Source organism: Cebus imitator, unplaced genomic scaffold (assembly GCF_001604975.1).
Source record: "Cebus imitator isolate Cc_AM_T3 unplaced genomic scaffold, Cebus_imitator-1.0 Scaffold430, whole genome shotgun sequence".
In the NCBI taxonomy this organism is placed as follows: domain Eukaryota; kingdom Metazoa; phylum Chordata; class Mammalia; order Primates; family Cebidae; genus Cebus; species Cebus imitator.
In genome coordinates this window covers 869,146-892,645 of record NW_016107745.1, presented here as the reverse complement: position 1 = coordinate 892,645, position 23,500 = coordinate 869,146, and the positions used below count along the sequence as shown (strand labels likewise).

Here is a 23,500-nt window from a genome sequence, read left to right as displayed (position 1 = left end):
CCAGGCTGATCTTGACTCTTGAGCTCAAGCAATCTTCCCTCCTCGGCCTCCCAAAGTGCTGGAATAACAGGTGTGAACCACTGTGCCCTCCTCCTTTAAATATTTTTAACTTTCCTTTTCAGGACTCAACATATACAGCCTGGCCCATGCCTGCCTGGAGTCCTTATGGGAGGGGGAGCCTCTTCCCTATGCCTGATGTTTGTTTCTCTGGGCAGGGAAGGAGCTTTAGTGTACAACAGCACCAGCCTTTCCCTGCCCTTCTACTTCCTCATGGTGGTGGTCGGTGAAGGGGAGTAGGTTTCTCTCCTTGCACTTCTCTGCTGACTTGGTGCCTCCTTTTTCGCTCTTGGGAGCAAGTCATCCACAGGGAGCAGGCATTCCTCTTGGCTTCTCAAGGGACAACTCTGTCCCTTGGCATGAGGACCAGCCAGGTAATAGGTCTATTTGTGTAACTCTGCATAAGTCTGTCTAGATCTGGGGTTCAGCTGTGGGAAAGTACAAGCTGTCTCCTTCCTCTTTCTCTTTGGGAGTTTCCTTTGCAGCTTTTCCCCTTCTTCCTTCCTCCTTCTCTTGGCAGCTGCTTCACCTCCAAAGAGCTCATGCTCTCGGATTGCTTTCTTCAATAACAAAAGTTTTACAGGGGCCAGGACCCAGTCTTTGCAATGATGATGGGAGAGTAGTTTTGAGAGCTCAACATCTGGTGCCTAGGCCACAAAGCTTGAAAAAAGGAGCTATATCTTCCAAAGCAAATACACACACACACACACACACACACACACACACACACACACACACATTTGCAAAGCAAATGTATATTTATGAATTAATTGGGGCAACTGATAAAATTAGGGAGGGTGATGTCGATCTTCCGTTGTGTCTCCTGCAGTGAGCCTATGTGGTTTTAACCATGAAAGATAGGAAGAAACTATATCCATCATTATGGATAGCTTTTTATAGTTGATTATGGGCTTTTAACTGCTGTAGCTTGGGAAGAAGCTCTGAGCCTTAGACCTTGGTGGGATTCTGGGCTTATGATGTCATTAACTCTAGGCAAGTGACTGTTTCTCTAGAATTAAGGCCTTAAGCAAAGGTGAAGGGCCTCAAGAAAAGTGGGAGGCTTCTCAGGTCTAGAGGAAAGCATAGGGCCTCTAAAACTTGGCAAAGGCACGAGAACTTTGTGCCATGGCATTGCCAACCACGCTGGTGCAGCAAGCGATGCTTTGCTAATCCTGTCAATGCTCTTAGCTTACTAGAGTTCTTGCGAGTTTGGCACACAAGAGGCTGGTATAAAACTAGAGCTATGCCCAATCCAACAAGAGAAAGCAGCTTCTGAGGGAACCCTAACTCCATCCAGGCACTGAGACCTCTTAATGATTTTATTGTTTTATCACGAGGATGCATATTATTTCTCTACCTGGACGTTATAAACAATGACATACCCTTGTGTTTAAAAGCCCAATATTACTATGTTATTGACATTTTTATCCATTTTAGTGTAAACTCTACATCTTTGCACTACCTGTTTGCCTCCAAGAGATTCTCACCTCCTTGGGGACAGAGGCCATGTCTTATTCATTTTTGTATTGAGATCTTCTTTCACTGAGGCAGAAAATAAATTTAAGACTTAAATTTGTTTGAATTTTTAATTCACGAGGGCAAGAGATTGATTTTGGACTTTAACTTGCAACTTCATTTAACTTTTTGGATTTTATTTATTTATTTTCCTGGGGTGCTTCTTTTTCGTTTACTTTTTTTTTAGGTTTAGGGATACATGTGCAGGTTTGTTATACAGGCAAATTGCATGTCGCTGGGATTTGGCATATAGATTATTTGTCACCCAGGAAGAACTTTATAGAGTTTAACATTTTCCTTGGGAATTTTATAATTGAAAAAGTCTTTTTATTCTATCATTAGAATGTTTTGACATTGTTATTTCATTTCACTCTGGGAAGGTTATAGCTGCACTGGATCTAACACAGGTACCTCAAATCATGTCTTAAAATAATTTTCAACTTTAGATATTGTGTGGCCTTAGAGTAGATTTGACTGAAACACAATGTAACTGATTTCACTGATATACTATTCTAACACATTCTAACACATGAACCTCCAGGGGCACACTTCATGTGGCCCATCAGCAGTTCAAGCAGACGCCCAGAGGTGAAGGGGGGGGGTGTTTTGGAGGAACATCATGAAAACAGAGACAATTCTATGGAGACGTGGCTGCTCTCATCCCACGAGGAACAACCACACTCTGTATGACTATAGGCAGACTTGTTGAGCCCGGAGGAAATCAATAAATAATGAAGAAATGTGGTGGTGGGGACATGGGTGAGGGGGTTTCTCTGTCATGTCTCAGGTTCCCTCCCAGGTAGAAAGAACACTGTGGGTGCAACATTCTTTGATTTCTGCCCTTGTACTCATTCAACCTAGCGGAGGTGAAGGGACTTCTGTGTTGGTAGATTTGTAAAGGATAAAGAGGACATGCTTTGCTCAGCCCTGCCCTTCTTCACACAGAGGACAGGACTGAGCCAAGCATGCCCTCCTTGCTCTGTGACCCTGATCAGATCTGCTGGTGACTGGATGGGTACCTCTGTCAATACGGAGGTTCAGTGTTAGGAAGTGCATCTCTCCATAGATACAAACCAGCTCTTTCCACTTACACTTGATCAGCAATGAGGGCACTATTTTGGCTCCCGTCTGCCTGACTCAATTGTCTTATTTTTCAAATAGTTCAATAGTCTTGTGGGAAGGGAGTTAGGGTGATATTTGCTAGGCTCCCTCAGAAGCCCCATCCCAAAGACCACCCATCACATGGGTCTGTCGCCCCTGCTCCTCTGTGATGAGTATCCCCCAGCCTGCTGCAGCCTACCTTTAGGCTGCTCCTGGCCTGAGCTGGAGTTCTCCAGCACTCCTGCAGGGCACTCCCCAGCTGGCCTCTCGGATATCTTCGGCATGCTCTCGTGGGCCCCCTTCTCCAGCTCAGAGAGGGGGCAGTTCCGAGTCCACCATGTCAGGCGTTTGAGCTGAAGGGAAGGAAGACATTGGAGTCAGTTTCCTTGCAGAGAAGCTAGGCTGTAGAAAAATAGGGCCCCATTTATTGAAGGGCATCCGAGCAACAGCAGAGAGTACAATGAACAAGGCCAGGGCTGGGAGTCAGGAGGCCTGAATCTTAGCCTTGACTTCCCCTTTCTTCAAATATGAACACTCCCTGCTCCACACCAGGTGCTCTACACCAGCTTGTGCCAGGTACTGGAATACAGACCTGAAACACACCTGGGCCCTGTTCCCATGGATGTTACAGACCGAGGGAAACGAGGCTGTGCAGTGAGGCAGGCGTTTGAGAATAAGGCTTCACAGGTCCGGCTGAGGAGTTGTAGCTTAAAGAACAAAAACCCTGCAGGCAAATGGAGCGTCACTACAGACTTTAAGCAAAAGGTAGAGACTGTAAGTGCTAGAAAATTCAAAGATTTCTTGGAGTGAATTGAAAGGGGCTCAGCCCAGAGGATGTTGCAATAGTGAAGCAAAAAATAATGGGCACCTGAGGAACTGGGTAAAGAAAGTGAAATCAGGACAGTGTGACTGACTGAATGACCAGGTGAGGGACAGGGGAGGGCTCACAAGGCTCAGGGGCTCCTGCCTTGGGTGACCAGACATGTAATGGTGCCTAGTCCAGGAATAGAGGACACAGGACAAGGAGTGGGTATTAGTGCTGGTGAGAGAAGGAAGAGAGAGAAAGGGCAAGGGCAGGGAGAGACAGAGAGAGAGAGAACATGTTCACGAATAAATACGGTGATGTGCTCCAGGAGTCTGCAGGTCCTCCAAGTGGAGATGTCCAGGTGAGGAGAAGTAAACCTGATTTCCTTGGAGGGCCCTTGTGGCGTTCTCTCTTCTCTTTTATGGTGGCTCAGAAAACTAAATCACAGCAGTTCTCTGTCTCGTATCAATGGTGTTGGATTCACCACTGCCTGAGCTCTGAGGCAGCTTTCCGGTACATGTCGAGCTGGGTATCCCCTATCCTGCTCCCAGCTTCTTATTTCCACTGTGCTGGGCCCAAGCACACGTCTCTCTGGGATCATGAGAGCCTGGGAGGCTTCCTTGCTTATATTTCTCAACAAACCTTAATTAATACTTCTGCTGTGTGTCACCGGTAGCATATGGACTGTGTCTCTTTATGTCACCAGGAAAGAGTTAGATTTTGACGTTTGAATCTTGAGAGAGGGGTTTTGGCTGCAGATAGAGAATTGAGTGTCACCTTTATATAGAAAGCTGTTGAATTTATAGCCCACGAGTATTGTTGGCTGAGACAGGTTACAGGCCATAGATGGGTTCCTAAGGAACACTGATATTTCAGGGGCAGCAGAGAAGCCTGTGAAGAAGTCAAAGAGTGATTGGAAGGGTAGGCAAAACAAACAAACAAAAGAAAACAAAACCTAGGGGAGAAATATTTCATGGAAGCGAACAGAAGAGAGGTCTTTGGGGTGCAGGAAGTGGTCAGTAGTGTCCAGTTCTCCTGTGAATTCACTTAAGGTAAAGACAGAAACATGACCATTGATGTTAGCAACAGGGTGTTATCAGTGACTTCCGTGAGAGCGATGTCCACGGAACGCTGGGGACAACAGCCAGACAGCAGCGGGTCAAGAAGCAGACAAGAGGTGGGAAGTGGAGGCTGGGAAAGGAAACCATTCTTTGCAAAAGTCTGCTGTTGAAGGGAGGAGAGGGAGGCCGCAGGACCTAGAGGACAACAGGATTCAGAGAAGGATTTTAAATTGGGGAAGACTTTGGGATGAAGGGTGAGGACGCAGGCAATGGAGAAGAGGTTGACGATTCAGCAGGAGGAGGAACTTGTTTCTGGTGTGAGCCACTGGAGAGGTCAGCCAGGGAAGGCCCTGCTTTTTTGTAGGAATCAGTGAAACTAAGGGTATAACGTTGTCTTGCAAACTCTAAAGCACCATCCATCGAAAGAGTATTGTCCACGATGTCCACTCAGTGTTTCAGGGACTGACTTCCAGCATCAACTCTGTTATGGGCAGAATTGTGTCGAAAATTTCTGTGTCGAAGTTCTAACTGCCAGTACCTCAGGATGGGACTGTATTTGGAGATGGGGTCTTGAAAGACAGCTAAGGTTAAATGAGGTCATCAGGATGGGCCCTAATCCATTATGATTTAAAGACAGAGGAGCTTCAGTCACAGGCAGGCAAAGGGGAAGACCGTGTAAAGACAGGAGAAGACAGGCTTTGACAAGCCACAGGGAGGGGCCTCGGAGGAAACCAGCACCACAGACACCTTGATCTCAGACTTCTCGCCTCTGAAACTGTGAAACCATAAATTTCTGTTGCTGAAGTCACCCAATCTGTGGTCGTTTATTTCAGCAGCCCTAGCTCTAGGCCGTAAGGAAGAAAGGCCTCAGAAGACTGAGCATCAGTGCTCAGGGGTCGTTTCTCGTGAGAGGTGAGGGTTTCAGTTTGAGTTCTTTATGTAGTAAACTCTCTGTTTCTTTTCTCATATATTTGTTTCTTGGCCACTCAAAAATTCTCTATTCATTCTTCAAGGTCTAATTCCAAGTGTCCTCGTCTGTGTGCCCTCCCTGGGCCCCCAGGAAGTGACTGCCTTTCCCTCTGTGCTCGGCCCCTCCCGTTGAGCTTGGTCCTTCTGCACTTTCCCTTCGTATAGTGACAGCTTGTGTCAGTGTCTGCTGCCCCTGAGGGTAGTCTCTGGCAGGGACCCTTCATCTTTGTAAGCCCAGCACAGTGCCTAGTACATAGTAAGTACTCACTGAGTAATTTTTGAGTTGAATGAATTACTTTTCACTGGGGAATTCACAGCCCAAGGAACTTTCCCTCCCAAGGACATCTGTGTGGCCACCAGGGAGACCATAACCCAACAGAGTAAAACTCAGGGGCGGAATTCCAGGCGGTGGGGGAAGGAAGAGCATTTCTGGAGGGCCTCAGTATGAGCAAAACACTTGCCTGTTCCTCGGGGATGGGAGGTGTCCAGAGGCTGACAATGATGATGACGATGGCGGTGAGCCCGCAGAGGAGGAGTGCAAAGTACAGGTAGTGGAAGTCCTTCAGCACTGCTGGCCGCAGGTCCGCCTCCCCACAGGCTGGCGCTGGGTATGAGAACTCCAGGATCATGCGCAGAAGCCCCACTCCCAGGCCGAACACGAGGCCCCAGAAGGCTCCCTGTGAGAGACGGCAGCACGGGCTGGGGTGAGTTCCAGGTGGGAGACCTAGGAAGGTAAAACTACTCTGCTCTCAACTCTCTCTCCCGCTGGTTTATTACCATGTTGGGCAAATCCGTCTACTAATGGGGAAAAGAGCTCCCCATTAATACTGAGACTTTGTCTTGACTTAAAGGCACAGCGGCATAGGGGTTCTAGAGTCAGACAGACTAAGATTTGAATCCTGGCTCAATTGTGAACTGAACAAATGACTTGGCCTTGCTGACTCAGAGATTTCTCACTGGGGGCAGTAATTAAAAAATTCATAAAATTAAATCAGCACTAAGTTAATTATTAGAACAGGACCTAGAGATATTACAGTCTGTCTTGCACGTTCGCTCACACCGTTCCTTGTGTCTGGAACATTCTTCCCCCTCCCATTAATCCTTCAGGTCTCAGCGCAGATGTGACTTCATCCGGGAAGCCTTCCTTGACCCCTCCTGGGAGCCCCATAGGCTAGGTGCTTGCGCTCTTCAGTCTCCCACCAGCCAGCATGCTTCATTATTATTGCTTATTCAATCATCTCTCTGCCGGCCCAGCAATGGCATATCTATGTGAATCTTATGAACCAATGCATCCCTGAAGCTGCCATCATAAGACTAATAAATGTTTGTTGAATGAATGAATGAATCTAGGTCGGAGGCTGTGGTCAGGAGAATGAAAGCCTAGAGAGGAAGTGGGTTTTCCCAAGGTCACAGAGACGAGGTGATTGAGAGACCAGATCTTCAGCCCCTCTTCTGTATGGGAGGGACAGGTGCACTGCACTCACGGGCTCTGTGACCCTCTTGCAGAAGATGGCCAGCAGGAAGAGCGCCGTGATGGGGGGGGCCAGGTAACTGGTGACAGCCTGGATGTAGTCGAAGAGCTGCCCACTGTTGGAGGTTTGGATGATGGGGATCCAGAGGATGCTGATGACAACCAGGAACACCACAAACACTCTGCAGCAGAGAGCACAGGGCACTGAGGCACGCTCGGGTGGGCATGGTGGGTTGTGGGGTGAAGGTGATGCACAGGAACCAGGAAGGAGAAGGGAAGGGAATGCATGATCACTGGATCAGAGACGGTTGGCAGCCAGAATCTCAAACACCAAGAATCAGAAACTTAGACTTAAAATCTCAGAATATGAAAATTTTGGAATTGAAGAAACTCATAATTCTAAAGCCTCTGTGACACTTATATATTAGACACCTTCAAGGTCATGTCACCCACCTGTTGCTGTTTATGGAGGAATTCATACCTTCTACCCCACCCCCCACCCCAGTAAAAGGCCTCTGGTCTCTTCTTAGAATGTCTTTTCTCCTCTTTTCCATCCCAGTCCTGTGTAGGGCAGCTCTTTCCCAGGATGACTGCAGCCTCCACAGACTAGTCTCTTCTCCAGGCACTGATGCACTCTCCCTTACTGTGGCATTGATCTTAGGAAAGAATCCCTCTTATTCACCTGACTCCCTCTTAATCAATGGTGGCTCAGGCCTAAGTCCCCAAAGCATTCTGCACTTATGATTTTGCAGGTGTGTGAAGTTCATGAAAAACTTTTCTTCAGTGTGTTGGCTGCAATAACACATATGGCCAGTAGATAGAGCCCAAATTCCACTGATTGAAGAAATGGTGGAGTGCTTTTTCTGACGTGTCACTGCATACCTGTCTTCTCCTCTCCTTTTCCTCCCATTTTGCCTCTCTCAGACTCCACTAGAGCATCAGCTACCCAAGTAGCCTCCCTGCTGCTTATCTCCCTCCTCTTTGCACAATCTGTCCTGCACTCAGATCCTGCAATGGTCAATACCCATGTCTAGGACTGGGGAGCACAGTTGAGCAGGCAATAGGAATCCATTAGGCAGCCCTGGGCAGAAAGCATCCTGGTGGAAAGAACAGTGAGTGCAAAGGCAGGGAGATGTGAAAGAGCAAAATTCCTAAACTCAAGTACCTATCCACAAAGTGGGAGAACTTTAGTCCAGAAACCCAAGTTAGGGACCCTTCAATTATGAAGCAAAGTTTTCAAAAAGGGCCCCTTCATCTTATGTAAACTACAAATCTCCAGCCTATGAAAAACAAAAAAATATTAGCTGCTAAGTCATGCTTTAGAAGCATACAACTATTACCCACAAGATAAAATTCAAATTCCTTAGTTTGGCGTCCAAGGCTCTGCATCATTTGGAGACAGCCCTCCTAAGAAAATCTCTATTGACACAAATGCCTTGCTTTGTTACCTATGTTTCCACCTATCTCAATAAACTGTAAGCACCCTGAGGGCAGGGCCATATAACCCAACCGTGGGTCCCCTGCATGTGGCATGTGATGTATAGTAGATGTGTAGAGTCAATCTGATGGATTAAATTAATAGCATTTCTTTTAACCAGGTATAACATCCAGAGTTGGTTGGGAATAACTTGGGTGAGCTGCTTGCTAACTTTCCTTGCATTTATACAGTTTATCTGTCATTTCTGAAGAGCTTTTTCATCTCTCAATAACACTGTTGACCAATTCCAAGATAAAGTTACCAGGGAAGAGATGTTTTTTCCTATTATTCTGAAAAAAGGAGCAGCCCAGGGCTGGGGAAGGACTTACCTGAAATCACGTGGAGAGCTGGAACTTGAACCCAGTACTCTGACTGCCAGTCCAGGGCAGGGTCTGACCCAGCCAACATCTGCTCAGGGTAACCCAGGACGGGGAGAGGGGAGAGGACACTCCGGAAGGAGGGAAGGAGGGGCCAGCTCACCTGCCCACCACCATCAGCTCCTGCTCTGTTGCCTTCCTGCGGAAGCGCTGCCACACATCAATGGCGAACAGGGTGCTGCTGCTGTTGAAGATGGAGGTGAGTGAGCTCATGAGGGCGGCCATGATCACGGCAATCATCAGGCCCCGCAGACCTGGGGAGAGATGAGGCTCATGGGAATGGAGGGCCTGTTAAGGCCAGCTCTGCCAGGACCACAGAGGCTGCTGTAGTGTCCTGCAGAGTCAGGATCTGGGGGTGGGGAGGAGGAAGGGAAGGTATTGGATGAGGTGTCCATCCAGCACAGATAAGAAATCCTAGACCACAGAACTGGAGTCTGGGTTCTCTCCATCTCTGATGCCCAGGCTCGGTCTCTGCCTTGCTATGCAGCCTTGGGTAACTCATTTGCCTCCCCAACCCCCTGCCCTGAGCCTCAGTTTCCTCATCTATCCTATTAAGGCGTATAAGACTAGGTGATCTCTAAGGTTCTCTGAAGTTTTGGCATCTGTCTGGGTTTCTCAGCTTGTAGACATTTGGTTAGTGGGTCGCTGCGGGGGGAGGAGAAAGGTGATTATTAATAATTGGGTGGATCTGTTTAGTGTTTCTACACCTTCTTCATTGACATGGTAGTGTTGGGCTAAAGCCCTAGCCTGGGAGGTAGCAGCTTTGGGCTTGTTTTCTGGCTCTGCAAGTACTCAGCTGTATGTATGATTCTTAGACTAGTTCCTTACCATTTATCGGCCTATTTTGCTACCTGGACAAGGGAGGATGGGACCCAGTGATATCTGAAGTTTCGCTGACAGTGACCAAGCTTCTAGAGATATGACTGCTCACCCCTGGGAAGATGATCCTGGCCCTGGTCCCACCTCAGTCCTCTTTCCTTCCAAATCCATACATTTAACCACCTTCCAATGTCCCCCTGTCTTCCTGGAAGAGTCACAAGTGCCTCAGACTCAAGTGCTCCAAACTCAGGTCCCATCTCCCTTTGAGGCCTTCTGTTTCCCTCTTTAGTTATTGTCTTTCCATCTCTACAGCAGAACTCAGGGCTAGCTGAGACCCCTCCCTGCTTACCGCCAGCCTGCCCCTCAGTGCAGCTCTGTCCTGTCTGGGCCCCCACCATGGCCACTACTGCCTGGATTCACTCCTCCTCCTACCAAAGGGAGGCAGTAACTCCACTTGTCTGCTGCCCTCCGTAATCCCAACTCTGTTTGTGTGTCTCCAATCTCAATATCATTGTAAACCCACAGTCTAAACATCAAGGTCTGGGACGATTCTTGGATTTCTCTGTCTTTATTATCCCTCAAATCAAGTCCTGACGATTCAACCTCACAAACATCTTTAAATCCCTTCCCTCCATATCTGATACCACTGACTTGGTCCAACCCAATATCTCCACCTACCTGGACCACTGCAAACACCCCATGGACAATCTCCCTGCCTACCCCCAAGCCTGCCTCATACAGAGTCATCCATGCAGACTGGTCTTGCTAAAACACAAACCCAGTCATGCTCTCTATGACCAACCCCCTCACCCCCCCGTTGTCCCAGGGCTGTGCTCCAGAACAAGGCTTGGCTGTGACATCTCTACCAGGAAGGTCATCATTCCTCCTGGCTCCTGCATCCACACTGGGCTGCTTTCAGGTCAGACTTCATGACCTCTCTTCACTCTGGGCCTTTGCACGCACAGCTTCTCATCCCTAGAATGACATTTTCTATGCCCCTCCTGCCGTGTCTGCCTACGACTTAATTTGGGATGCAGCTCCATTTCCTTCCCTCTGGGAGACCTTCCCAACATCCCCCAGCTGGGTCAGGTGCCTTCGCAGGGCTCCCTTAGCTCACACGGGGTCACCACGCTGGTCCCATTGGATTGTGTCTCTGGCAAGTCCAGGCCCCCTGGAGACTGCACGGTGCCTGAGCAGGGGCCTGCCTTTTATCTCTGCAACTCCAGAACCTGCCCACAGGGCTGGTACCTTACATACAAATGCTTGTACAAATTGTGTGTGTTAGGATGGGGTGCAAAAGTGAATAGTTTTCTTCCCTCTTCCCACCCATGTTAGTGCCATCCTTCCTGGGCAGTGGAGATAGGAGGAGGCTGGAGGTGGGAGTGCAGGGTGGGGTGGGGAGAAAAGACTCACCAACAGGCATGAGAGCCATGACCAGCTTGGGGTAGGCGATGTTGGAACATCCCACTCGGGCCCCACAGATTCTTTGGCAGATATCAGGGTCCACGCAGGCCACCTCATCTGCGGAAGAAGTGATGGCAGTTAGAGTTGGTGATCTTGTGCCTTTTCAGGTTGGCCTAGTATTTGCCTTCCAAAACTACAGGGTAATGTTCACTGGAGGCTCTAGCAGGGACCCATGTTTGCAAGGTGAAGGGGCAAATGGTGTCTGCGTCTTTGGTAAATTTCTTGCCCATATACTTACTACCTGATTCACAATTTTTCTTTTTTTTTTTTTTTTGGGACGGAGTTTCGCTGTTGTTACCCAGGCTGGAGTGCAATGGCGCCATCTCGGCTCACCACAACCTCCGCCTCCTGGGTTCAGGCAATTCTCCTGCCTCAGCCTCCCAAGTAGCTGGGATTACAGGCACGCGCCACCATGCCCAGCTAATTTTTTGTATTTTTAGTAGAAACAGGGTTTCACCGTGTTGACCAGGATGGTTTTGATCTCTTGACCTCGTGATTCACATTTTTTCTACTGAAATAATACGTTTGCCCCACAAAGCCTAAACTGCTTTCTTTTGTTTTCTTTTCTGTTTTTTGAGATTGAGTCTCCAGCCCAGGCTGGAGTACAGCGCTGCAATCTGCAACCTCCGCCTCCCGGGTTCAAGCAATCTTCCCACTTCAGCCTCCTGAGTAGCTGGGATTATAGGTGTGCACCACCATGCCCAGCTAGTTTTTAGTAGAGACAAGGTTTCACCATGTTGGTCAGGTGGGTCTCAAACTCCTGACCTCACGATCTGCCTCCCAAAGTGCTGGGATTTCAGGCGTGAGTCACAGCACCCAGCCTTCTTTTGCCTCCCCCCCTTCCCCTCCCCTTCCCTACCTTCCCTTCCCTCTTTCTTCTTTTTCTTCTCTTTTAATTCTTTTCTCTCTTTTTTGATAGGGTTTCTCTCGCTCTGTCTCCCAAACTGAGATGCAGTGGAGCAATCATATCTCACTGCAGCCTCAACGTCCTGGACTCAGGATCCTCAGCCTCCCAAGTAGCTGGGTCTATGGGTGCATGCCACCACGCCTGGCTATGTGTTCTTAAGAGACAAACCTTGCCGACCCCTGCTGTGGTCTAACATTTCCCGGGGCCACATTCCCATTCTCCAGACACTGTTTGAAAGCCCCAAATCCCAACACCCAGAGAGCAAGACTCACTCTTACCTGGGAACAGGGCCCGGCTGATCATGCCAGGCATGACGATGAAGAACATAGGGAGGATCTTCAGGTAGCCCCCCAGCACGGAGCCTCCCTTGGCATGGGACAGACTCTTGGCCGAGAGAGATCGCTGCACAATGACCTGAAAGGGCAGCAATGAGGAGGAGTGCAGCTCAGGTCGAGGAGGGCCTCACTCAGCCACAGGTGAGCCCTGACACTGGGCAATGACTGTGTCTCTACCCAGTGCAGTCCCAGTCCCAGAATGAGGTCCAACCCTCTATGCATCCAGGCACTGGGTTTCTCTGCAGGAAGCCGCCCCACCTCCAGGGAGGCTAGGCCAAGCCTGGCTGGGGGATTACCTGGTCTGTGCACCAACACCAGGTGGCCAACACTGTGAGCCCGAAAATGAGGCCTGGCCAAGGGATGTCCCCGCTCACAGGGTCCCGTAGCATGTGGAAGGCATCGGGCCGTGGGAGGTGACAGGTGGTGTTGGGGACTGTGACATTAGGGATGGCCTGCCTGTACCGCTGCTCCAGGCCTGGGTACCAGCCCACATCCTGAAAGCCTGTGAGGAGACAGTGAGTAAAGCAGCCCTGAGACCCCACTGAGCCTGTCACTCAGCACACCCAGGCCCCAGCCTCATGTGGGCCCTCAGATTGGAACTGGTATGGGGACTGGGGTGAAGCAGGAAGATGGGACTTGGGCTCAAGACCCCTGGTTTGAAGTAGCGAGAACCCTGCTCTTTGGGACCCCCAGCCTGGAGAGAAGATATGGCTCACATAGATCTATGCACTAGAAAGTTCCAATCAAGCTGTGGAGGTGACAGAGACAGGAAAGAGAGGAATTTAAGAATGAGGGTGGGGTGTGTTTAGGTGTCTTTCTTACCCAGAAACATGAGGACCAGGGCTCCCCCCACCATGATCACCGTCTGCAGGGCATCTGTGTAGATCACGGCCGTGAGGCCCCCTGGGGATCCAAGGAGAGGGCACATCAGTCAGCACCATTGCGGGTCCTCTCTGGCTGCCTGCCCTGTGCATGGCCACACTGAGGAGACCAGAGAAGACACAGAGCCCTCTTAGCAAGGGACTCTGGCCACCTGCCTTTCTCTACACCTAGCGCTCCCCTCTGTCCCTCCCTGGCAGGATGCCGACTGGTCACAGTCAAAGGCGCTGGAGTCCCTTCTGTCTTGACAGCAGCTGACTGTGGCCATCACACCACAGCTTTGTGTTATTGTTTAAACCCAAGTCCATTCCTTGGCTTCTAGTTCTGCCAGTAACACTCCCTGCCTCCTCCACCCAATGCTCATCTAAACACCCCGTCTCTGGAGCCCAACTTAACCCTAAGTAAGGCAGTCCTGTGCTGGCCTTCCAAGGTGCCCAGCCCTGTGCGAGGAGATTTTGAGGAAACGGGAGGAGGTGGGTTGCGGTCTCTGCCTGGGGCGGCTTGCAGTGACTCTGGCTTGGATCATCGTCCCCCTCTCGGCCCCGCTCCCTGGGCAGTCAGTCTTTTTTGGTATTTCTTAGTGCCTCTCCATCCCCGTCTCTGCTTGATTCTGTTCCTCCTCCAATTTCTGCCTTTTTCACCCCACTGTCTGCGTCCCTGTGTCTTTCATTCTGTTCCCCTGTGTTCTCTGCTGCGTCTCTGTCTCAGCCTCTCTTTGCCTGTGCCTCTCCTGTTTCTCCTTCTCTCTGTCAGCATCAGTTTGCTGTCTCTCTCCCCCTCTCTCTGGTTGTCCCTTCTTCAGTCTTTCTCTCTGGGTCTCTGCCAGTCAGAAGCTTCCCTCTTGCCCTGTTCCTGTCTCAGTCTCTGCAGCCCAACATGACCTTCCCTCTGCCTACCTGCGATGGTGTAGACGGCTGTCACCACCAGCAAGATCCCCGTGGAGAGGTACAGGTTCCAGCCCAAAGCCATCTGGATGAAGAGGGCTCCGGAGAAGATGTCAGTCTGCAGAGAGCCAGGACCCAAGAGGCCAGGCCACCCGAGGCCTTCAGAGTGGCTGCGTGGACACGTCACCTGCCTGCCCAGCAACACCAGGAGCCCTCAGCCCTCATCACATGATGAAAATAAGCTTTAAGTACTGTGCTAAAGAGTGTGAGCTTTATCTTGCAGACACTGAGGCGCCATGGAGACTTTAAAGCAGAGAAGTACTGTATAAAGCGTCGAAACTGGGAGAAATTTAATTGCATGGCTGGTCTGCTAGACTTGAAGGGAGTGGTGGAGAATGAAGGGGAAGACTGAGAAAGTGAAGGAAGGAGCTGGGCTGGAGAAGAAGAGGCCATTTAGGAGAAGAGAGGAAGAACCAGAGAGCTGCTGGCCTCTCCCTGGCAGAGTAGAGCCCACTTGTCTCCTGATGGCCCATGGCTGACCCAATGCAGCAGGAGCCCTGGTGCAGATAAACATGGGTCCTGGGTCATCTACATACTTGGGTTTGTTAGCAGACATGGGCTTATAGCCTGTGCCTAAGTTGACTTAGGGTTGTTCCCAAACATTGGTGAAACAAGGGCCTTAAAGTGTTTTTCAGCCCTAGACCTGGCAACGAAGTGATTCAGTTCCCTTTAGTGTTTGCTTGTAGATCCCCTTCCATGATTGTTTCGTGAACCTGCTACAGGCTCTGAAACATAACAGAGTGGAAGGAGACCTGGCCTGGGTCACAGAACCCAGACTTCAGCTTTAGTGCTAGAGCTGGCCCTCTGTGTGGACTTGGGCAAGTCATTTGACCTGTCTCGGTAGTTTCCCGAGTTTAGATCAATAGAGGAGGATTAAAGACCTTTCTAACTCTAACCATCTAGGCAATTAATGCACAGTTGATGAATGAAGAATCAAACGAAAAATAAGTGAATGAACTCTGGATTGTGAATTCTTTGAGTGTAGGGACTGTCATTCACTCCAAAAATATTTATCATTCATCCCTGACTACCCCAGTGCTGAGGGGAGCGTGCGTTAAAGGTTTATAGATCCTGCCTTCCTTTCTTCCAGCTGTGATTCTCAGCTTCCCCTCAGCAACACACTCATGATGATGCACTCAGCACCTCCCTAATCAGCATTTCCAGACACAATGGCCAGATTGCAGAGACACCCACCGAGATCTTGGTGAAGATGTAGAGAATGAGAGACAGGACAGACATGTACACCTGGATCCTCTGGCCCCCAAATCGCTTCTTCAGGTACTGGGGCATTGTGACCACACCCGCTGCAATGTACACAGGGACGAAGACCCAGCCGAGGGCCAGGAGCAGCCAGGTTGCCTGGGAGAGGGGAGGAGAAGAAGGTATCCAGGTCCTGGATGCAGACAGAGGGGCCGCTTCCCACCCAGAGGCAGCCCTGTGCTGTGGGAGGCCCCTAAGCAGAGAAATAAGGGATCTGGGACCTGACACCAGTCCTTCTGTGTGACCTTGGTTGGATCCCTCTGTCTCCTCCAGACCTTGATTTCCTCATTTGTAAAATGGGTTATTGATTCTCCATGCAGCCTCCCAGGAATCTCTAAGGATCCTCTCAGCACTAATGCCAGAGATGGAGGTGGGTTAGACCCTCATTATTCTGGAGAAACCAGGCCAGCTTCCTTACATTCCACTCGAAGCCACCCACGGCAAGGCCTCCAGCAGCTCCTGTCCCAGCCAGGCCGATGAACAAGCCACTGCCCACATTGCTGGACATCAGAGATGCTCCAATCTGCAAGGCACAGTTGGGTCAAGGGTCAGAAGTCAGGAGTGATCTGAATTAATCTGGACCAAGGACCATGAGTGGTAAGGGAGCACGGAGCTGATGTTTATTGGGTACCCGCCGTATGCCAGGCACTGCATTCATAAATACATTTAATTCCACAGCTATCCACAGGGAGGGGTATGAGTCTTTCCAGGTTACAGAGGAAGGAACGAATGTTAAGAAATGCGCTGGCTCCAGCTCACCCAGTGAGTAAATGGTGAAATGAGAAAAAGGGCAAGTGGGAAAGAAGCCTGGCAAGCGGGGAGTGTGGACCTCTGCACCGAGGCCGTGGATCTGAGGGCCTCCAGGGGAAGGAAGCTGAAAAGGATAGGGAAGCCCCATAGGAAGGAAGGAAAGGCCCTCCCACCACCCCAGGGCAAACCAGACAGAAGGAGGATCCCAGGGGCTGAGCACAGGCCAGGCCGGCCTGTGAGCTGTTGGTTCTCCTCCAGGAAGGCAGCCAAGCACTTGGAGGCAGTAGAGACAGGAGGATAACAGGCATGATCAGGGCAGTCAGCGCCTGCGTAGCGTCTCCAGGAACCAGCTGATGTTCTGAGTATGGGGACTCATTTAACCCCTGCCACAACCCTTGGTGCTACTTTTATCCCCATCTTACCCATGAGTGAACTGAAGCACAGATAGGTAACTTGCCCAGGTCTCAGAACTAGTAAGTGGTCAAATGAGGATTCAACCCCTGGCTGTCTGGCTCCAATAACAAACACTACACAAATGGTGCTTGGCACGTAATGAGCATGTGGTCAATGTTGCCTCTTATTATTAGATGGGATCCCTGACTGGTAGGGGAGAAGTGGGACAGGGGCTCTGGAATCTGGGAGGAGGACTAAGGAGACCTCGGGGAGAGGGCTGGGGGCAGGTAGGGGTGGAGCCATGTTCCTTTCTGCACCCTATGTCACCTCAATAAAATCACTTCCTCTATCAACACCTCACTTCTTCACCTATACAATGTGGGACTCACTTCCACCCAACGTCCTGTTCTTCCGGAGGTGCCGTGAGAGAAAGTGAGAGGAAGGGAAAAGCACTGAGAAATTCAGACAAAGGCAGTAGGCAGCGTAAAGGCACGGAATGAGCAACAGGTCTGACATTGCTGAGGCCCTGGTGCCAGTGCCTCTGACGTGCACATGCACACTCACATGTGCGCACACACACAGGCACAGGACACACACACAGTCACACATGCACACTCACGTGTGCACACACACAGACAGGCACAGGACACACACTGTCATACATGCACACTTACATGTGCACACATACACCAGCACAGGACACACAGTCACAGGACACACACTCACATATGCACACTCACATGTGCATGCACACACAGGCACAGGACACACACTGTCACACATGCACACTCACATGTGCACGCACACACACAAAGGCACAGGACACACACTGTCACACATGCACACTCACATGTGCGCACACACACACAGGCACAGGACACACACTGTCACACATGCACACTCACATGTGCACACACAGGAACCGGACACACGCAGTCATATATGTACACTCACATGTGCACACACACAGGCACAGGACACACACAGTGTCACACATGCACACTCACATGTGCACACACACAGGCACAGGACACACACACATGCACACACTCATGCACTCATGCACTTGCACAGTCACACACGTACACTCACCCACATGCACATGTTCTCATACATATGCTCTCACACTCACAGGTATAAACACACATGCGCATATACACTCACAAAGCACACACACAAGCACAATCATGCACACACACACTGCCCACATTCACACATGCATACACACTCACACATGCATACACACTCACACATGGAAACAAATTCACACAGGCACTCACACACACACTCACTCTTCCTCTCTCAGGTGGCCTCGGGATGCTGGGGAGGCTTGGCTGGACCACCCAGCCAGAGTGGAGAACACCGGGCCCCCTGCTTCCGAGGAAGAAGCCTCCTCCAGGCAGTTCTTGGAGCAGTGAGGCACCTCCACCCCCACCCAGGGTTTTTAACTTGACTTTCCTGCTCCTACCCAGGAGAGATCAACAAGATCAGCAGGGGAGGCATGGGGAGGGCCGTGCGGGCCTCTCTGGAACGGAAAGGGCTGCTGCATCTTGTGCTGTTCATGGGGCACAGACTCGGGACAAGGCAGACACCCAGACATACACTCCAACAGCTTTCCACACCCAGAGCTGGTTCTCACCCTGGCCTCAGGCTGGACCCAGCTCTCAGGTGCAGGAGGCACAGCTCACAGCCTGGCCCACCAGAGGATGGGCAGCACATCCTCTCTTTCCCACTGCATGTCTGCTCTGTGTTTGGGGTACAGTGGGAACCTAGAAGTGCCTGCCAAGGCCTCCCTCTTGTTCAGAGGCCTCGGGTTCCTCACGCTAATTGTTGGGCAAGAGCTCGGCTCTCTGCGGGTTGACCAGGCAGTCAGCAGGGTCCATGAGCTTCTCCTGAAGTGATCAGAGGAACCTACTCTGTCCTGCTTTTTTATCCCCCCTTCCCTCATTTCCAGAGTTGTGATTTGGGGGACACTGGCTGAAATGAACCATTGAGAAGGGTTTTTCCTTTTTCCTGATGAGAAGGTGGCTCGCAGTGAGTGCCAGTGACCCCACCACTGTTCCTGAGCTGCCAGGCCCCAGCTCCCCGCCATCCTTGGGATTCTGCCATGGTGGACAGACGAGAGCTGCCTGCCCCTGCCTCTTCCTGTCCCAGATACCTAAACCTTCCAGAGAGCCCTGGAGGCCTCCTGGGTTTCCGCTGCTCTTCAACGAGTCTGTGACCAGTACAGAGTGGGGAAGTTGGTGAGAACGAGAAGGGTGGGGAGAGGCATGAAGATGGCTGGTGCTGTGAGTGTGCATCCATGTGTGAGTCTGTGTGTGCATGTGTGTAAATGAGCATGTGTGTGAGAGTGCATGTGTCTGTGATTGTGACAGTACGTATGAGAGTGAGACAGTGTGTGTGCATGAGAGAGGTGTGAGTGTGAGACTGGGAGTGTGATTGTGTGCATGAGTTTGCAAGTATGTATGAATGTGTGTGGGTGCCTTTGTATGTGGGTGTGAGAGTGTGGTGCGTGAGTGTGTGAGTGTGTGAGAGTATGGAAGTGTGCATGCACACATGTTATATGTGTGAGTTTTGCATGCCCGGGTGTGTAAACTGCTTTAACTACCACTGGGGCTGATGGCTCTACTGGCAACTTTTGAGGTAGGGGTTTCCTCCCTTCCTCCCATTCCAGGAGGAGGAAGTTAAATTTGAGGACCAATAGAATTGTGGGGTGGCTTGATGGGAGAAATTGTGGCTCACAAAGGTTTGGAGATGGATTCCTTGAGGTTGTTGGGGATTTTACCTCTGTGACTCCCCTCACTTAGCTGCTCTTCAGTATTAAGCTTATGTGTTACCTTTTCCCCAAAATCCCTCCTGAGCTGACTGCACTGTCTGGTGGCCAGGGGCTCCCTCCAAGCTCTGGCCAGTGCCCCCTGCTTCCCTCTGGCTCAGGAGTGCACATGATGTTTATGAGTCTATCAGCTCCACTCAGATCTGAGCTTCTCTAGGATAGGGACATTCCAGATTCATCACTGCAAGTCAAGTGCCAGATGTAGGACCACACCTAGGAGGGCCAGGGGATGTTTGTCCAACGTGTGTGCTAGCAAAGCCACTCAGGTTGCGGGGGGGTGGTTGGACAGGAGAGAAGGGGCCCAGAGTTAGGAAAAAAATGGGGAGGTCTTTGCTATGGTCCAGGTGTGAGAAGATGGGACAAGGGCTTGGATAGCGGGGAGGAGAGTTGGGAGCCTCCGCACTAGGGGTGGTTGAGAAGGGTCAACTCACTGGCCACCAGCTCATGGACCTCCCGGCCAGGAAATAGCCACCAATGGTCCCTCGGCTTGCACGGATGGACGACTGGAAAGGAAATGGATGAGATGAGGGTTCTCAAGCTTCTGTCCAACCTCTGCCCTGCCCTCTCCCCGCAGATTCGCTGCCCCTTGGTGCAGGAGCTGTGGAGACAGAGGGTGGAAACTGAGGCAGAAGAGAGCTGCTTGAGGCTGGTTTCACGGTTTCTAAGCTATGCATCTTAGGAGAGTCACTTCCTCTGTGAGCCTCGTCATTCATTTCCAGGGCCACCGCAAAGAGCAAAGGAGGTAACGGATGTCATGTGTGAGAGGTCATTGTGCACTCTTGTCCCCTTAGGCTTCCCTCCTGAAAGTGTGCTTTTGGAGGGTGATTTAGTGTCTCCTCCTTAGGTGTGTAGAGCTCACCCTTTCTCTGAACTGATCCCCTCCCTGCTCCCAGCCGGGCTCCCACACTGCAGGCAGGAGGACAGAGAGGGCTGCAGTTTCACTGTGAGACTTTGAGCCCTGAACAGAGTTACGGGCACTGTTTTGGGATTTCCCTTGACCTGGTCTGAGGTCAGATCATGCCACTGAGCCCCATCCAGGACCTCCCTGTCTTGCACCCGTAGGTGGTCAGTTAGCAGCCTGTTGGAATGTTCTCTGGAGATGCGGGGTGAGGGCAGGGCAATGGGTAGGGAAGGAGTTCTCTGACTTTCCCTATGGGAAATTAATCAGTCACCAGGGAGTGATAAATGTGGGTGGGGCCTTGTGCTTGTTAAGTTTTTACTTGTATTGCCCCTGTCACCTCTGATCCTCTTAGAGGCCATATGAGAAAAACAGATCCATTTTACAGAGGTGAAAATGGAGGCCCAACATGGGAAGCAATTTGTCCAAAGTCACAAAGCAGTTGGTGCTTTTCTCAGCTGGCCACTTCCAGGAGCCAGCGATCATCTGTTAGCCCGATTCTTCCTCACACCAGCACTAGGAGGCCGGGACTGTTCATTCCCCTTTACAAATGAGGAAACTGAGGCCCAGAAATGGTTTCTGACCTGGCCGCAGCCTAGGAAGTGACCAGCTGGGACTTGAATCACGGCAGAGTCTAAAGGTGCTCGCACTTCTGCAGAACGCCTTGGTGATAATAGCAGCCATTTATTGCCTGCCAGTCGGGCACCAGGCAGCGTGCCAGGTGCTGCAGTGTGTCCTGTTGTTGAATGATCGCTGCTTAGTTCTTACTCTCATTGTCTGTCTGAGAAAGCTGAGGCTCAGAGAGGCCTCCTATGTTGTTCCCAGGGCCATAAGGCCATGAGGCTCTCATTGTTGCTGCTGGGACCTGAGCTCAGGTTTCCCTGACCCCAAAGCTTGGCCCCTGCCTATAGTACCGAAGCTCTTGGGAACAAGGGAGAACAGAGGGACCTTGGAATCAGCCTGGCATGTTTCACTGAGAGCACATGAGCCTTTACTTCTTAAGAAATCACCTTAGCCAAGATGATAACAAATGCAGGACTGAGGTAGGGCCCGGGGTCAAGAGTTCTCAGAGTTGGGGGTCTTGGGGTGGGGCAGAAGGAAGGAGTGAGCCTCAGGGCAACCAGGGATGGTTGGGGCCAAAGACAGCAGGTGCACAGAAAGGAGTCAGGAGTCAGGGGCCTGGTCTGCCTCTGGCTGGCTGGCTGTGTGACCTCAGCCCAGTGACATCCTTCTCTGTCTTTCTAAACAGATCAGGAGGCTGATTCCTGAAAGCCCTTCCATCTCAGCCCCATGATTCCCTGATCTGCTTCCTTCTGCCTAGCCCTGCCCCAGCTCCACGACCGCACCCAAGCTGAGAGACCGCTTCTACCTCCCCTGCCAGCGCCAGCTTCAGGGCCCACTTACCCAGATCCCCACGGCAATGACGAAGACGAAGTAGATGATGACCACGATGATGTCATAGGTGTGCAGACCAACTCTGGGATCCATTGCTGAGTGTGGAGCTGTCTCAGTCCTGACCCCGTCCCCTGAAGCTCCAGGCCCCATTGCTGCCAGCTCCTTGCTCATCTGTTCGTGTTAGTCACCAGCAGGCTGGACTTTGAGGTGATCCTGGCTTCTTTCCTTTCCTTTAATAATTAAACTGCCCCAGGAATCATTAGTTGGTGAGAAAACTCAGCCCACTGGCACATACAGTCCTGCCTCCTTTTTTCGCAACTGCCACCCCCAGCCCTTGCAGGACTCCTTCCTTCCCTTTCCCTGCTGCCACTATGTGCACACACATACATGCATGTGTACACACGTGCACACACATACACGTAATCTCCCTACCCCCAGAGAAGCCGGAGGAGAAACAGGAAGAGGAGGAGGAGAAGGAGGAGAAAAGGAGCAAAATATTGGAACACCAGAGCTGGGAAGGTCTTCAGAAATCAAAGTGTTCAAACTCCTGTGTGGTGGGGAAACCAAAACCTAGTGAGGTAAAAATGGAGCTGGGACTAGAGTCCAATTTTCTTAATAGTTCAATACAATCCTCTTTTACCCAGTGGGAGGGAGACAAAGGGAAGAGGGAGAGGAGCCTACTATTACCCTAGCAAAGTGGCCACTGCCTCATGCACTCCCACTCCAACCCACCGAGATGTTGGGTTCTCTTGATACAGTGTAGGAAACTGAGGCCTGGGAAGAGACCATGGTTTATTCCAAGGAACTAAGCAGGGCCATCTCCAAAAAGGCAGAGCCAGAATCCACATTTTCTGATGCCTGACCCATTCTGTGCTGTGACAGATGAAATGGTTGGGGTCAGGAGGCCTTCCCTGAAAAGGATACAGTCCAGGGAAGACCATCTCTGGGACTCAGGCAGCCTAGATTCCCAGTCCCAGTTCTACCTCTCACTGAACTACAGATGCCCTTGGGCAGGTTGCTAAATGTCTCTGGGCTGGGTGTCCTCATCCGTGTGACCTGTGCCCTGCCTGCCTCACAACACCAATGAAGCTAAGATGTGCTCCTGAGAAGCTCTGCAAACCCTGAGTTACTGAACGTTCTTGGGGTTAACACGGAGAAACCGACATTGACCACCAACTAGCCAAGGGGCCCAGATGCCACGCACATAGATGTCTGCTCACATGGTCTTTCCAAAGTAGCTGCATTTGGAATTTTTCAGTCTTACAAATATTAACCTGCATGCATCTGCTGCAGGGCCCAGACTGGAGTAGCAGGAACACTCACAGGCCCTGTCCCGCACCCTATCCCCAGCATCCCATAAGGATCCCAAGTCTGGTTGTGAGGACCAGACTTTCTTTTTCCCCCTTTTGGTGGAAAGGAAATGAGAGGCAGGGTTCTAGGCCTTCTCTCCCCAGTTCTCCTATCCCAGAATATCAGGCACAGGCCACGCTGAGCCCTAAGGAGAGGGGCACTGATCTGGGAGAGAGGTCGAGGTAGTCCCCAGCTGGGTCAGGGCTCTGTGGGATCTAGCACCCATTAGGATTAGATACCAGAAGAAGAGTCCTTCATATACACATTGAGGCAAGATTATCAGATAAACAGGGACGCAGGAGGGGCAGCATTAGAAACATCAGGAAGATGCGAAGGACCAGGTGTCCAGCGGTCCCTGGGGTTGAGCTGGATACTGGGGCAGTGGGAAATGAGGCTGGCAGATCTCTGGGTGTTAATCAGGGAGCAGGGAAGGAGTGGTC

General features: G+C 50.9%; 1 protein-coding gene across 1 annotated transcript in view; it reads right to left on the bottom strand.

Annotated features, from left to right (window-relative positions):
• SLC5A9 (solute carrier family 5 member 9) overlaps nt 1-21,941 on the bottom strand; it is a 24,884-nt gene extending 2,943 nt beyond the window's left edge. The window contains exons 1-13 of the mRNA XM_017510093.2: nt 21,720-21,941; nt 19,849-19,920; nt 15,860-15,964; nt 15,376-15,540; nt 14,134-14,239; nt 13,181-13,261; nt 12,655-12,860; nt 12,302-12,437; nt 11,066-11,173; nt 8,937-9,087; nt 6,993-7,161; nt 5,970-6,185; nt 2,873-3,026 (exon numbers count right to left, since the gene is read on the bottom strand). Of these exons, the coding sequence (XP_017365582.1) occupies nt 2,873-3,026; nt 5,970-6,185; nt 6,993-7,161; nt 8,937-9,087; nt 11,066-11,173; nt 12,302-12,437; nt 12,655-12,860; nt 13,181-13,261; nt 14,134-14,239; nt 15,376-15,540; nt 15,860-15,964; nt 19,849-19,920; nt 21,720-21,881 (1,831 nt within the window). The 5' untranslated portion in view covers nt 21,882-21,941. The remainder of the gene's footprint in view (nt 1-2,872; nt 3,027-5,969; nt 6,186-6,992; nt 7,162-8,936; nt 9,088-11,065; nt 11,174-12,301; nt 12,438-12,654; nt 12,861-13,180; nt 13,262-14,133; nt 14,240-15,375; nt 15,541-15,859; nt 15,965-19,848; nt 19,921-21,719) is intronic.
• Between the last annotated feature and the right edge of the window lie 1,559 nt (nt 21,942-23,500).